This window comes from Oryza sativa, chromosome 3 (genome assembly GCF_034140825.1).
Source record: "Oryza sativa Japonica Group chromosome 3, ASM3414082v1".
NCBI lineage: Eukaryota > Viridiplantae > Streptophyta > Magnoliopsida > Poales > Poaceae > Oryza > Oryza sativa.
Window position 1 is genome coordinate 32844351 of NC_089037.1, and position 13377 is coordinate 32857727.

The 13377-nt window shown below is 41.5% G+C and overlaps 2 protein-coding genes across 2 annotated transcripts; both read left to right on the forward strand.

Annotated features, from left to right (window-relative positions):
* Positions 1-1768: 1768 nt before the first annotated feature.
* LOC4334254 (protein PHLOEM PROTEIN 2-LIKE A10) lies at positions 1769-3290 on the forward strand. Its single transcript, XM_015772963.3, has one exon. It carries the CDS (start codon positions 1851-1853, stop codon positions 2952-2954), a length of 1104 nt encoding a protein of 367 aa, XP_015628449.1. The 5' UTR covers positions 1769-1850; the 3' UTR covers positions 2955-3290.
* An 8444-nt stretch (positions 3291-11734) lies between these two features.
* Positions 11735-12614, forward strand: LOC4334255 (ocs element-binding factor 1). Its single transcript, XM_015774775.3, has one exon. The coding sequence runs from the start codon at positions 11854-11856 to the stop codon at positions 12349-12351; it is 498 nt and encodes a 165-aa protein (XP_015630261.1). The 5' UTR covers positions 11735-11853; the 3' UTR covers positions 12352-12614.
* The last annotated feature ends 763 nt before the right edge of the window (positions 12615-13377 follow it).

Sequence of the window (13377 nt, forward strand, 5' to 3'; positions counted from 1 at the left end):
ATAGAGAGATGGGGCAAGACAGGGGAGAGAGGGAGAGAGGAGTAATAAGACTAGGTCTCTGACATGTGGGTCCCACATAGACCCCACACTGACTCAGCTAACCTGATCATAGTCAACTAGCATGGTGACCCGCGCAGATTGCGCGGCTAGCATCATTATATTTTATCTCATATAATAGCATATATGTTTTCTCATTATATTATTCAAATATATTAAAATGACAATATAATTTTAAATTTTGCAATAACTTTACAAAACTACTAATGTGCAATATTCATATTATATTTTATATACGTGTTAGTTATTAATTATTTTTAATATCAAATTTTAGTTATTTTTAAATTATATATATTCCTATATGGACTCTAGACTCGTCTTTTAATATATTTTTTTAATTCCGAATTTTCTGTAAATTGTATTTCTATATAGACTCTATGCTCTTCTTCCAATATTATTTATTTTTATTTTTGAATTTTTATTATTTCTAATTGTATTTCAACGTGGGCTCTACTCATCTTTCAATATTCTTTAATTTTTAATTTCGAATTTCAGTTACTTCTAAATTGTATTCCTATATTGACTTTAAACTCTTATTCCCATGTTTTTCTTAATTTTGAATTTTAGTTATTTGTAAATTATATTTTTATACGGACTCTAAACTCTACTTTTAATTTTATTATGTTTATTCCAAATTTTAGTTAGTTTTAAATTCCAATATGGACTCTATACTCTACTTCCAATATTCCTTATTTTTTAATTTCGAATTTTTTTTCTTAATTGTATTTCTATATGGAATCTATAATCTACTTCAAATATTCCTTATTTTTAATTTTAAATTTCTATTATTTCCTAATTGTATTTATATATGGACTCTATACTCTACTTCTAATATCCCTTATTTTTAATTTCAAATTTCAGTTATTTTCTAATTGTATTTCTATATGGACTATATACTCTACTTCTAGTATTCCTTTTTTTTAATTCCGAATTTCAACTATTTCTAAATTGTATTTCTATATGGACTCTAGTCTCCTCTTCTAATATTCCTTATTTTTTAATTACGAATTTCAACTATTTCTAAATTGTATTTCTATATGCACTCTGCCTTTTCTTTTTCTCCGATTAATGTGAGAATTTCTAGGCCATGAGAGCGAACGTGGAGGCTCTTTTTTCTATTTCTTTAATAATATAATAGATTCTTCATGTCAGCGAAAACCGAACACAATACTGTTTTAGGACCTAAGGACCCTAAGGTGCTTTGGTTTTGCAAGTCGAGGAACACGTATCTAGTATTGCGATTCAGGGATGTGATTAAAACTCGAGATAAGGGATTGAAAGTGAACTAAGTATGGTACAATCGACGGTTCAGACCCAATAAACATGTGTGCTACAGCCTACAACACCGTTTAGACCCAACAAACATGGGCTGCATTCAACTTCCGGCCCATCTTAGGATAGGCCGCACGTAGCCGACTATACCTTTCCGGGCCTACTAAACACAGACCGCACGTATGCTACAATCAGCCCATCTTAATTTGGTACGCACGTGGGCTATGATCCAGTTCCGGCCTGTTTTAATATAGGCCTCACGTGGGCTACAAATCCCGTTCGGATTACGCGAGATTTCTTCGTGCGGACCACAAACTCAACCAACTCCGTGTAGGCCCCACAATTCCCCATCGCCATTATCCGCCGGTCGCTCGCCGGAGTCCCCACGAAAAACACGCGAAGGGAAAAAAAAAGGGCCAAAAAAAAAAGAAAAAAAAACAGAGAGAGGGAGACCGGCACGGTACGCGCACCGCACCACACGAACCAATCCGAAACCCTAGCTCCGGCGAGCCGCCGCCGCCATGGACAGCCGCCTCGTGGCCTTCTCCCACCGCCGCCGGCGCTGGATCCTCCTCGCGGCGGGCGGGGCGGCGGCGGTGTTCGGGGCGTACAAGATCTACCACCACCCGGCCGTGGCGGCCCGCCGCCGCCGCCTCGCGCGGCTGGCCGGCGCGGTCGCGGCCTTCCTCGACGCCGCCGCGGCCTCCGCCGACGCGGCGGCCCTGGTGGCCTCCGACCTCTCCGACTTCGTCCGCTCCGGCTCGGACGAGCTCCCCCGCAGCGTCACGCAGCTGGCCAAGCTCGCCGCGTCCCCCGAGGTCTCCGCGACCGTCTCCGCGATCTCGGAGGCCATCACCGCCGGGATACTCCGCGGAGTCGGATCCGACTCCGGGCCCGGCTCCGGCGGTGGCGTGGCCCTCTCCGATCGCCTCGTCGACAGGCTCTTCTCGGAGTCCGGGGAGCGCCTTGCGGCTGCCATCGCCGGGAGCTTCGCCCGCCATCTCGTAGCTGCTATCTACTCCGCCTCTTCGACTCCCGGGGAGACCTCCTCGCCGATGAAGTGGGTCAACTTGATTGCCACTGGAAAGGGCCAGAAGGCGATTAGTAATTGGGTTGAGGTGTTCGTGAGCACAGCCGTGGGGGTGTTCGTTGACAAGACAATCCACATCAATACCTATGATCAGCTATTCCAAGGCCTTACCAATGCAAGCCATGATGCTAAGGTTAAAGAATTGCTTGTTTCGGTATGCAACGGGGCAGTGGAGACTATGGTGAAGGCCACTCACCATGTTATGTCCAATGCCAATTATAAATCGGTTGGCAGTGGCAGCAATGGTGCTGGGGAAGGGTGGGTCGAGACAGTGTCGAGCACATTGGCAGTTCCAAGCAACAGGAAGTTTGTGCTTGATGTTACTGGTAGAGTTACATTTGAGACAGTGAGGTCGTTCCTTGAGTTCGCACTGTGGAAAATGCACGCTGGGGCGAAGAAGGGTGGCAACACAGTGATGGATAGCGGACTGCGCGCGATGCAATACATGACTGATAAGTCTATGGTTATCGCCACAATATGCATTACACTTTGTTTGCATGTTTTGAATGGCACTCGGCTCCTGGTAACAGCTTGATGATGTGTTCAAGATCAACACGGGTGTATTTGGATTGCATTGTTGGTACATGACTTGTAGGAAAATTTATACTGAAACTGTAAATTCATCTAGAAAAGAAGAGCTGAAATGACGTAAATGATTTCGTGTTGTGTTTGAGATTGTTATTCAAAACTGCTGTGCCGGGATTGTTGATTTGTTGTGCCCTTGGGGAAGTGTATACACGGGAACTTTTATAGTGTCATGTGTTTAGATTGTTATTCAAAATTGCTGTGCCGGGATTGTTGATTTGTTGTGCCCTTGGGGAAATGTATACACGGGATTTATTGATAAAGGAGATGTGATTTGCATTTTGAATGAACTAGTGTCATTGTTACATCGCTGATATCATCAGGCAATTTTTATCAGTTTAAGATTGATTATGCCCATTACTAAGCTTTCTGGTGATCCGGTTGCTCCACCAATTTGCGTAGTTATGTATTTCGTTCTTGTTACCAAAATTCTACTTCCACCAAATTGTTTGTTATGTTGCAGCATCTTTTTTAGCCTTGTATTGTCCAGCTGAACTCAACTTTCTCATGTGAAGTATCAAGTATCTAAAGTTTCGGTTTATTGTTCTGAACCAGTTTAGACTAGTCCTGAGTAAAGAATTAGCAATTTGCTATCCATCTTGAGTATCATAAAAATTTTAGCAGGTCATACCTAGTGTATATTATCTATTGATGAGATCTCACAATCAGTGCTCTGTAGTGACCTTTATTCTTTGTTCTTGGTCCAAAAGATAAGACTAGTATACCAGAGCTTAGTTCATCCTATCCCCATGTGATGCATCTTGGTATTAGGTTCAGCTGGCAGTAATAATTCTCAAGTGGTTTTTGACACCGTGGTAGATTCAGTTCCTTTTAATTCCTTTTGGACATATGGACTGAAAGGTCAGAAAGAGGAGGAAAGTAACTTTTCATTATCCATTGTGGATTTGTGGTTGGCGGAGGCCGTTTTATACAATTTTCAGTGTTTGTGTGTTTGTCTTACCAAAGTCATACAAATGCCTTTTCTTGTTTTCTCTGCAAAATCTGACATATCCAGTTTTACACTTTAGTAATTGGAATGGCCGCAATATGAGGTTCAAGTCTTCAAGAAGACTTGCCCAACGATGTCATCTGCACCATGTTTATCATGTACAAATTGTGCATTTCATAGGGCTAAACTAAGCTATTGCCGGACCACATTACAAAACCAGTTTGTCACAGAGAAGTCCAAATGTCCAATTGGCTAGAGATGCAAACTTCTGGTAACAGTTGTTCTCTGAAGACGTGAATAACTTGTATTGTCTGTCTCTGCTACCTTCAGCAATTTCTTTTTTAAGATACTTCAGCAATTTTGCAACGAAACGGCACATGTTTATTGCTTTCTGCTTGCTCGTATGCTCTCTTTACTAGCAATGTTTCTTCATTAACCGTTTGCGCACTTCCAGCGTTCTATACTTCTATTGCAGTGCTCTGTTGTGCAATGGATTTCCTGGCAGTTCATATCTGATATCTTGGCAGTCAGAAACTCCTCTCATCGTCCACTAGCTTATCAGCTACAAGCCTACAACCAAAATTTTAATTTTAAAAATTAATTTTAGAGTTGTTTTCTTTTCTCGTCATAACATATTTTCCAGCATTAGCTTTCGAACCGCTACTAACAACAATATAAAAGTTTTACTAAACTATTTGGGTTCCTCGTTCATTTTCCTAATAGCTTATCAGTCGTAGCTTCAAACTGAAAAAACACCCTCCTAAAACCGTGCTGGTGGTTTAACATCATACAAGATCCCAACAGTGTGAAATGCAAACCTCTGTCTGCTTTTTACCACTCGGTGTGTACAGTGCCATACGCGGGCACACGAAAAACATTCAGAAAAGGCGACAGGTTCTTTCTTTGCGGTTGCAGGAAAAGAGGCCACAACTACTTGCACAAGGGAAGCGAAGAAGGACAGGCGAATACCAGAAGCAAAGGTTTGCACATAAAGCCAGGCCCCAATTTGTAGCAGATGGGCCAAGTTTTCACCGTGTTTTTCACCTCTTTTCAGCTGGGGGACACGGGCAAGGCAAACAAAGCAAATGGACCATTTTCCCCATGGCCCAGGCTTCAGTCCAGTGCACTCCAGGGCTCTAGGCCATCCGTTTTGAGATATTTTCAGGCCTGAATTTTCCCTCTCAAAAACCAGAAACACCCAGATGGACACACCCCGGCACAGTACTCTCACCGACGAAAGGACTGTCTTTTCCCTTATACTTATCAGCCAAAATTTAAATTTTCAACTTTAAATTTAAATCTGATTTTGAGGTTTTTTCATCGAAATTTATTTTTCAACCTTTACTTGTAAGTCGCTAACAACACGTATATAAATGTTTTATTCAGAAATTATTTTTCGTTTGCAAATATACCGTTTTGCTTATTCCGCGAATAAGCCAAACGATGGCTCCGGAAGCTTATATGTTAAAGCTGGGAAAAAAAGGCATTGCCTTATCACCAAATCACACACTACTCCAAGTGAACTCGATTAGCAAAAAAAGAAAAGGTGAACAGGACTTATCTTCCCCGGCCCGTACGTAGCACTCCGATACTCCGGTTTTACTTTACACTCCACTAATCCGTCCTTTTTGGATATCTGTACATTTTCTTTTTTTCTGAACGACTAGCATCAGACAGTGCGAAAATCACACTTGTTCAGTGCCTCTCATCGTCTTCCCCGGCGAGCGGCGGCCGGTGGCGACGCGATGAGGTTGACACGGGCGCCGCCACACGTCGCCGCCGCGATCCATTGCCGTGATACGCTTCGCTTAGCCGCATCAGCTATAAGCTTAGCTAAGCTAAGCTACCTCACACTCATCAGCTCGCCTTTCTACGAGCACCACCACGCTGTGGCCTTATCACTCGATCGACTGATCGGCTACTGATCGATCGGTGACAGGCTGAGAGAAAGCCAAGCTAAAACAGCAGCGAAAGCAGCTGCAGCTAGCAAAGGTGAAGAGAGAGAGAGAAGAAAAAAAAAAGCAAAACCTTAAAAACTAAAGGTGAGATCGCTGTGTATGCAATCGTCTCCCAAATCTTTGCTTTGCCGTGATGGTTCTAATCAAGCAAAAAGCCTCGCCGTGGCCTACCTATCCGAACATTACATGTAGAAACCGCAGCTTTAGAGCCTGGTCCAAAGCAATTTTTTTTCCTGCCTGTCCGAGAAGAACACCCCATGTGTACGCTTACCATATGCATATGTTCATATATCCATCTGAATCCTGGCTTTATGCGAAAGTTTGCTTTTGGTTCTTGGGCAGCTGCAGGTTTGGTTAAGTGTTTGGTCACTAGAGCTTCTTCAGAAAAAGGAGGCTCTAGCAAACTGTAGCTGTGGAATTTCGATCGATCGATCACACATGTCGTTTTTGTGTTGGCACTGCTGCGTTTCTTATCCGCGAATTAAAGAGTGGTCGTCGCTGGTGAAATGGTGATTCCTAGAACAGTGCAGAGGGGGGTCAACTCGGATGCCACCAAAAATTGCAGGATAAAAAAATGGTGTGCTTTAGATAAGATGATGAACCAAGTGTTGAGAGTGATTAGGACGCATGGTTGGAGTGCTTTATTGCGGTGTCTTTTGAAGATAATATGTTGATTATGACCACAGAAACAGGGTGGAAGCAGAGTGAAGGAGTAGCATCAGTTGGGCAAATATCCAGTGCAATCCGGCCGGGTGCATTGGCATAGAAAATAAAAAATTATTGAAAAATCGAGGTCTACACTGTTAAAAAAAATCTGGTCTAATTTATTTTATTAGAGGATGAGGGAAAAAAATTCTGAAAAAGAAATTGGAAAAAGGAGAAAGAAACTGCACATCGGAATTTGTATTGCCTAACGAGTTCAGATTAATTTCTTTGACAGATAAATCCATGTTCTGTCAATGTTATTATACTCTTTCATCACCATTTACATCATATTTTTCCAGACAGAGGGTCCGTGCACTTCTAAGAGTCCCATTGGTTGGTCTAATAAACCAAAGGAAAAATCAAAATTTGAATTTTTCTAACTTAATTTTAAATTTAATTTTTCAAGATATTTTTGACATAATTTTTTTAGCGTTGGCTTTTAAATCACTACGAACAAAAACGTTTTACCTATAAATTAATTTTTATTCTCTAATGAACCATTTTGGTTTATTAGGGAATATGGACGACCGATAAGGTTCAAACTTCATCTGCCTTTATATGAGGTCCGATCGATTGGCAAAGATGTGTAAAATGGACATACAAATAACCTTTTGGTGGTATACAATGCAACTTGTTCTTTTTTTCAACAAAAGGTGTTTGCTATATCTCGTGTTGCATAGGGATGTTAGTGAGTTTAACGCGGACTATATTCTCTCCTTTCTTGGAGAGAAGGATACCACAATTTTTATGCATTTATTGGATTCCCTTGAGACAAGTAGGAGTAGTTGTTTCTTCTTCTTCTTCTTCTTCTTCGAATAGTGGCTGTTTCTCTTTTCACCTCAATCGTTCCTTTTCTAATCAAATCATGCTGATAGGCGCCATTACCTGTGGAGGACTAACTAAAAGTAAATGACAGCCAATCCTGTCAAATATTAAAGACTCACAAGCACAATCCCAAAGTGCAGAAACCATAGCACAAATAAATTGTGGTGCCTTTTTGTCTAATTAAATTACTCACTTTAGCTCATCACTTCATCAGTCCTTTCTGGATGTTTCCTTTGCTACACTACTGAAGTAACATTCTTTTAGACCACTAGTACTAGTACTATATACTCCCTCCGATCAACGACACACTCTACAAGATATACCTTTAACCTTATTTTTCTATTATAATATATACAATAAATAAATGCATGTTTACTTTTATTATAGTGTTTTAAAAAACAAATCTAGTTTCTTTAAACTAAATATTTTTAAAGTTATTGATGGTGAAAGTTATAAAAGTTTAACCTCAACCTTATTCAAAACGTCAATTAATATAGAATCAGAGGGAGGGAGTAGCACTTAAACCTACCCCTTAATTGCATTGGTCAAATAAGTAATACGTCTAGGTGTCAAGCTGCTAATCGACCATAAAAGCAGATTAGTGCAACAAATTAGGCCAGGTGTCCCTACGGCTTATCAATTTGTGGTTTCGTCGACATGACCGGTAAACCGGCCGGTGTACTTGTTGGGAGGGAAAGACAAAAAAACGAGTTCATCATCAGGCAGAAACAGTAGTAGCAAAAGTAAAGGTTTTTCCATAATCACTAATAATGCAATCCAAAGCTTAGAAAAAAGGCAGAGTTTAGTTTGTTCTGATGCATGCAAGCACTACAACTATATAGCTCCGGTAGTGTTGTTGAACTGGATATTTAGAGTGACATTGTCCTTTAGTTAGCTGTCGTCATGGAGCCCATGATGTACTTAATTTGTCGATCGATGATGGTATATGTCAATCCTTGTTAAGGTAGTGGTATGCATTGTAGACGGTGATGGGATGCAGCTCATCAGTTGCCCATAACATGGTCACTCACTTAGTCCTGGATAGATACTCTTTTCTTTGTACTAGAGAATTGCTATTTAGTCGCCGGCCAGCAGCAAAATAATTAACAACATCCTTGAGTTGATCGATCTGTTTGCTTGTAGGCGCAATGCATACGACGAGGCATACGGGTCATACATGTAAGTGCAATATAGATTAATCATTGTTAGAACCAATATAACAGATTTTAGGTTAATTCATAAGTTTGACTAAATTTTACAGGGAAGAGTGTATTAACGTCAACGACATTGATAAAAAATGAAAACTAAAAAAACTTATGAATCTAAGATGCTCATTTGATATTGTAAATATTCTTTTATATATAGAAATTTAGCTTAAATTTACGACAAGGCAAATATATACCCTTGTATTTGGGACGGTGGGAGTTCCGGTTCCTCTGCAGTAAGAGCCACTATTGATGTGAGTAGAACAGTGAACAACTTCAGTGAATATATAGTAGCACTTTACTGTGACTATACAGTATGACATCACTTGTTTTAATTTTTAAGACAAATTTGATTAATTGTAGCTCTTTTATTGTACAGTTTATCCAAACCATTCATGACATATCAAACGATTGTTTCCCTAGTACGATATATTGTAGATATGTAAGAATAACTAACATCAGCACGATACTCTTGTATGTATTAGTTCTAGTACCTCTAATAATAGAGATATATGATACCCTGTTGGTATCAGATCTGATATCTATGTACCATGCTGACGTCAGTATGATACCGTAGGTATCGAATCTGATACCTTCGATATCAAACATGATACTCTATAGGTATTAAATCTGATATCTAGGTACTATAAGTACTACACAGACGTCGTTATAGTATTTCGGTATCGGATTTGGTACCTTTAGTACTAGCCTACTAGGCATGATACAAGATTATATCTGGTATCATCATGATAATATTATTATGATATTAGCCATTCCGTTAAAACTTGTATACCGTTTTGTAGCATTTCTGTATATTTTAGCTCTTTGCCGTATTACATGCTACGGTAGTGAATCCCAAGTCCGGAGTATATACCATGTGCGACACACGTGCTGGCAGAACATGCTCGATCCTGGTAGTAGATTCATGTACTCCAGTTGTTAGCTCGACTGATCGATCGCACTCATCGCCGAAACTCGATCTGTCACGATACTTGCTTTAATCTCGATCGATTAGCAACCGAAGGGGACACTCTTGAAAGTGCAACTAATCACATGAACACACAGTTAATTACTTAATTTCTCTGTAGCAACTATCAAACGATAACCAACCATATGTTTGCATGCAGCTTGCCCACGTACCTGATGATCACTCTCGTACAGTTAAAGTTAGGCACAGATCACCGTCATCACTTGGCACGTATACGTGTAACACAACTACATTACCCACCTAAACACGTGTCACCCACGCTTTGAGCTCGCCGCTGTCACGTTTTTTTCCATGTGAGATGCAGTTGCCTCTCCTCTCCTCTAGCTAGGACATGTTTAGTTGGGAAAATAATTTTACCCCTTCATATCATATTGGATATACCGATATATATTTAAAGTATTAAGTGTAGTCTAATAACAAAACAAATAACATATTCCCTTATAAAACTAAATTTATTAAGCCTAATTAATCTATCATTAGCAAATGTTTACTGTAGCACAACATTGTCAAATCATGACGCAATTAGACTTAGGGCCTGTTCACTTTGATAAAAAAAAAACCTAATTTTAACAAACTTGTCAAAATTTTGGCAGGATTTCTTATATAGTTACCAAATTTTGGTAGCAAACTAAATGTAACCACTTTTTTTTTGGGAGTACCTATACATCTTTCGAAAGATTTTTATAATCGTACCACACAGATTTTTAATATTTATATTAAAATCCGATAGATATAATAAAAAGCAAAAAGCAATTAAGAAACACCATAATGAACATTAAATTACCATATCCTCAAGAAAAAGACCAAATCCAATAAAAAATTTAAAATTTACATGTGAAGATTCAAAAATTACAGTGTAACTTACAAAAGTTACAGTGTAAGTTTCATAAATTACACTGTAACTTACAAGAAAATGCACTGTAAATTTGAGTGAGAAAATCGAGTGAGAGATAAGAAAAAATCTTTCGAGTGAGATATAGCAAAATCGTTTTTTTTTGACAACTTTACCAAAATTTGGTAAGGTTGAAAAGGGAGTACCTATACATCTTTCGAAAGATTTTTATGATCGTATCACACAGATTTTTAATCTTTGGATTAAAATCCGATAGATATAATAAAAAGCAAAAAGCAATTAAGAAACACCATAATGGACACTAAATTACCATAACCTCAAGAAAAAGACCAAATCCAATACAAAATTTAAAATTTACATGCGAAGATTCAAAAATTACAGTGTAACTTACAAAAGTTACAGTGTAAGTTTCATAAATTACACTGTAACTTACAAGAAAATGCACTGTAAATTTGAGTGAGAAAATCGAGTGAGAGATAAGAAAAAATCTTTCGAGTGAGATATAGCAAAATCGGGTTGAAAATGACATCAAAGTGAAAAGCCCTTAAAAAATTCGTCTCGTAATTTTCTAGCGACCTGTATAATTGTTTTTTTCTACATTTAATACTTTATATATGTGTTCAGACATTTGACAGCTAAAAAATTCCATCGCGTGCATGTGTGTGCATCGTGATTCGTGCCCGCCGCGGATACGACAATAACATATGCCGTGCATGCCAGGTGGCGGCATCCGCCACCACCAACGGCGACACGTAGGACGGCTGGAGGGTCCCGCGCGTCAGATCCGGGCTGGGCTTGTGGCGCACGCGCCTGACACGTGCGCAGCGTCCGCGAGCCATCGATCCGGTGCATCGCGCGGCGGCCATTTACTTCGCGATTAAGCTAAAGACGAACGACGACGAGGTGGGGCCCACGCCCACGTCGCACCAACCGGGGCACCCACAAAAGCAGCGCGACCGCGACGTCGTCATCTAACGCGGACGCCCATCTCCACCGTCCGATCTCGCCACTAGGAGTGTTTCCAACCGTCGGATCGTTTGCGCGCGTAGATACGGATATACTTGTAAGCGAGGGGTAGAATCTCTCTCTCGGTGCCACAGCTTTAAAGTTAGTTTTTAAAAGTTACGGGGGGAAATTTTAACTCTCACGAAGAAGAAGAAACCCCACGTAACCGTTGGGCCCGCGAAGTGGGTGGGGCCCACTGCTCGAGTGTCGGGGTATGGTCTCGGGTGGTCTGCCTATAAATACCAGCCATTTCCTCATCGTTCCTCCCTTTTCCCCGATTCTCTACTTCCCCCCTCTAGTTTTCTGAAATTGCGGATAGGTCCTTCTTTTTTGTGTGTTGGGACTTGGGAGAGTGAGAAAAATGCTGTCAGTGCAGGAGGCGCTTGACTTTGACCTGGACGCGATGACGTCCGGGTTCGGGTTCACGCCGTGGGCGGCTGACACGTGCCCTACCTTGGAGCAGCTGATGGCGTCGTCCGCGTCGCCCTCGCCGTCGTCGTCGCTTGATGACAACGCGGCGGCGGCGGAGGAGGAGAACGGTGAGGTGGAGGAGGAGGAGGAGCGGAGGCGGCAGCGGCGGAAGGTGTCGAACCGGCTGTCGGCGCGGCGGTCGCGGGCGCGGAAGCAGCAGCGGCTGGAGGAGCTGCGTGGGGAGAGCGCCCGCCTCCGCGCCGAGAACCGGGAGCTGGCGGCCAGGCTGCACGCCGTGGCGCGCCACGGCCTCGCCGCGCGGTGCCAGAACGCGCGCCTCCGCGCCGAGGCCGCCGCGCTCGCCCGCCGCCTCCTCGCGCTCCAGCGGCTCGCCCGCGGCCGCCACATGATGATCACGGCGTCGCCGCCGCAGTTCTCGCGTCGCTGATGGCGTAGAAGGCGCACACAGGTGAAGTTTTGGAACGGACGATGGGTAACTTTGTCGTGAGATGGAATGGACGACGCTGTGCATGGCGCACTACTTAGCTAGTGAAAGGGGTCTCTCGTGTCGACGTAGTATACAGTGCACGTACGTGTACATTGCATGGACGTATGACTGATATAAGTACATGGAACTTGATGTAAATTATTACGATCACTACTACCATTCTACCAAAGTTAAAATTAAATATATTACCAGTTTTTGTTGCATCGACGACGTCGACGCCTGTACGTGTCCGAATCCACGTGCTCTCATTTTTGTAACGGGATGATCGAGGACTCGATCGTGTGTACTGTCTGTGGGCAAACGGAAAGGAGCTGTCCATGTCTTGTTTGTACAGCGAGATTAGGAGAGCCACAAATGAGATCAGTGTGGGACACTAGTTGTCTACTTGCTTAGTTGCTCCTCTCGTGGACTCCAAATTAATCATACTGTGGGTCGCTGTGTATGCAATCGAAGTAACCCGGCAAATACGACAAGCACAGCTGCACATGTCCACACACAACACAATGCATAGCAGTAACACCAACTTGCTAAAACAGTGTTACGCGAAATGAACAAATAAATTGTGCTTGTATAAAAATTTTGGCTAGCTGTCGCAAACCAAAGTAGGAGTACCTAGTACCGGTAAAAAAACTTGTTAAACACTCGTGCGTACGGATTGAATCAAAGCCAAATAGCACATGATACTCAACATTACTGATTACTACTACTACTACTTAGTATACTAGTATAAAAATTTAAAATAGTGTTCACTTCCCCCTAACGTTGTGTTTTGTCGTTTCTTTTTGAGAATGACTCATATTTATATTTTTTGTACTTTGAATTTGCAAAATACTTCAACAATAATGTCGTGTTCTTTCAGTAAACAGCTCGTGCAGATTTATCCTAGAGTGGCCCTATGTGGTATCCTAATTTATGTTAAACCTAGCAAGATCAGTTACGATATATCCTAATTTCTTCTGTCTTGGT

What these genes read in the sequence shown, in the direction of transcription:
- LOC4334254 (XM_015772963.3), top strand. Translation starts at nt 1,851, where the DNA reads ATGGACAGCCGCCTCGTGGCCTTCTCCCACCGCCGCCGGCGCTGGATC.
- LOC4334255 (XM_015774775.3), top strand. Translation starts at nt 11,854, where the DNA reads ATGCTGTCAGTGCAGGAGGCGCTTGACTTTGACCTGGACGCGATGACG.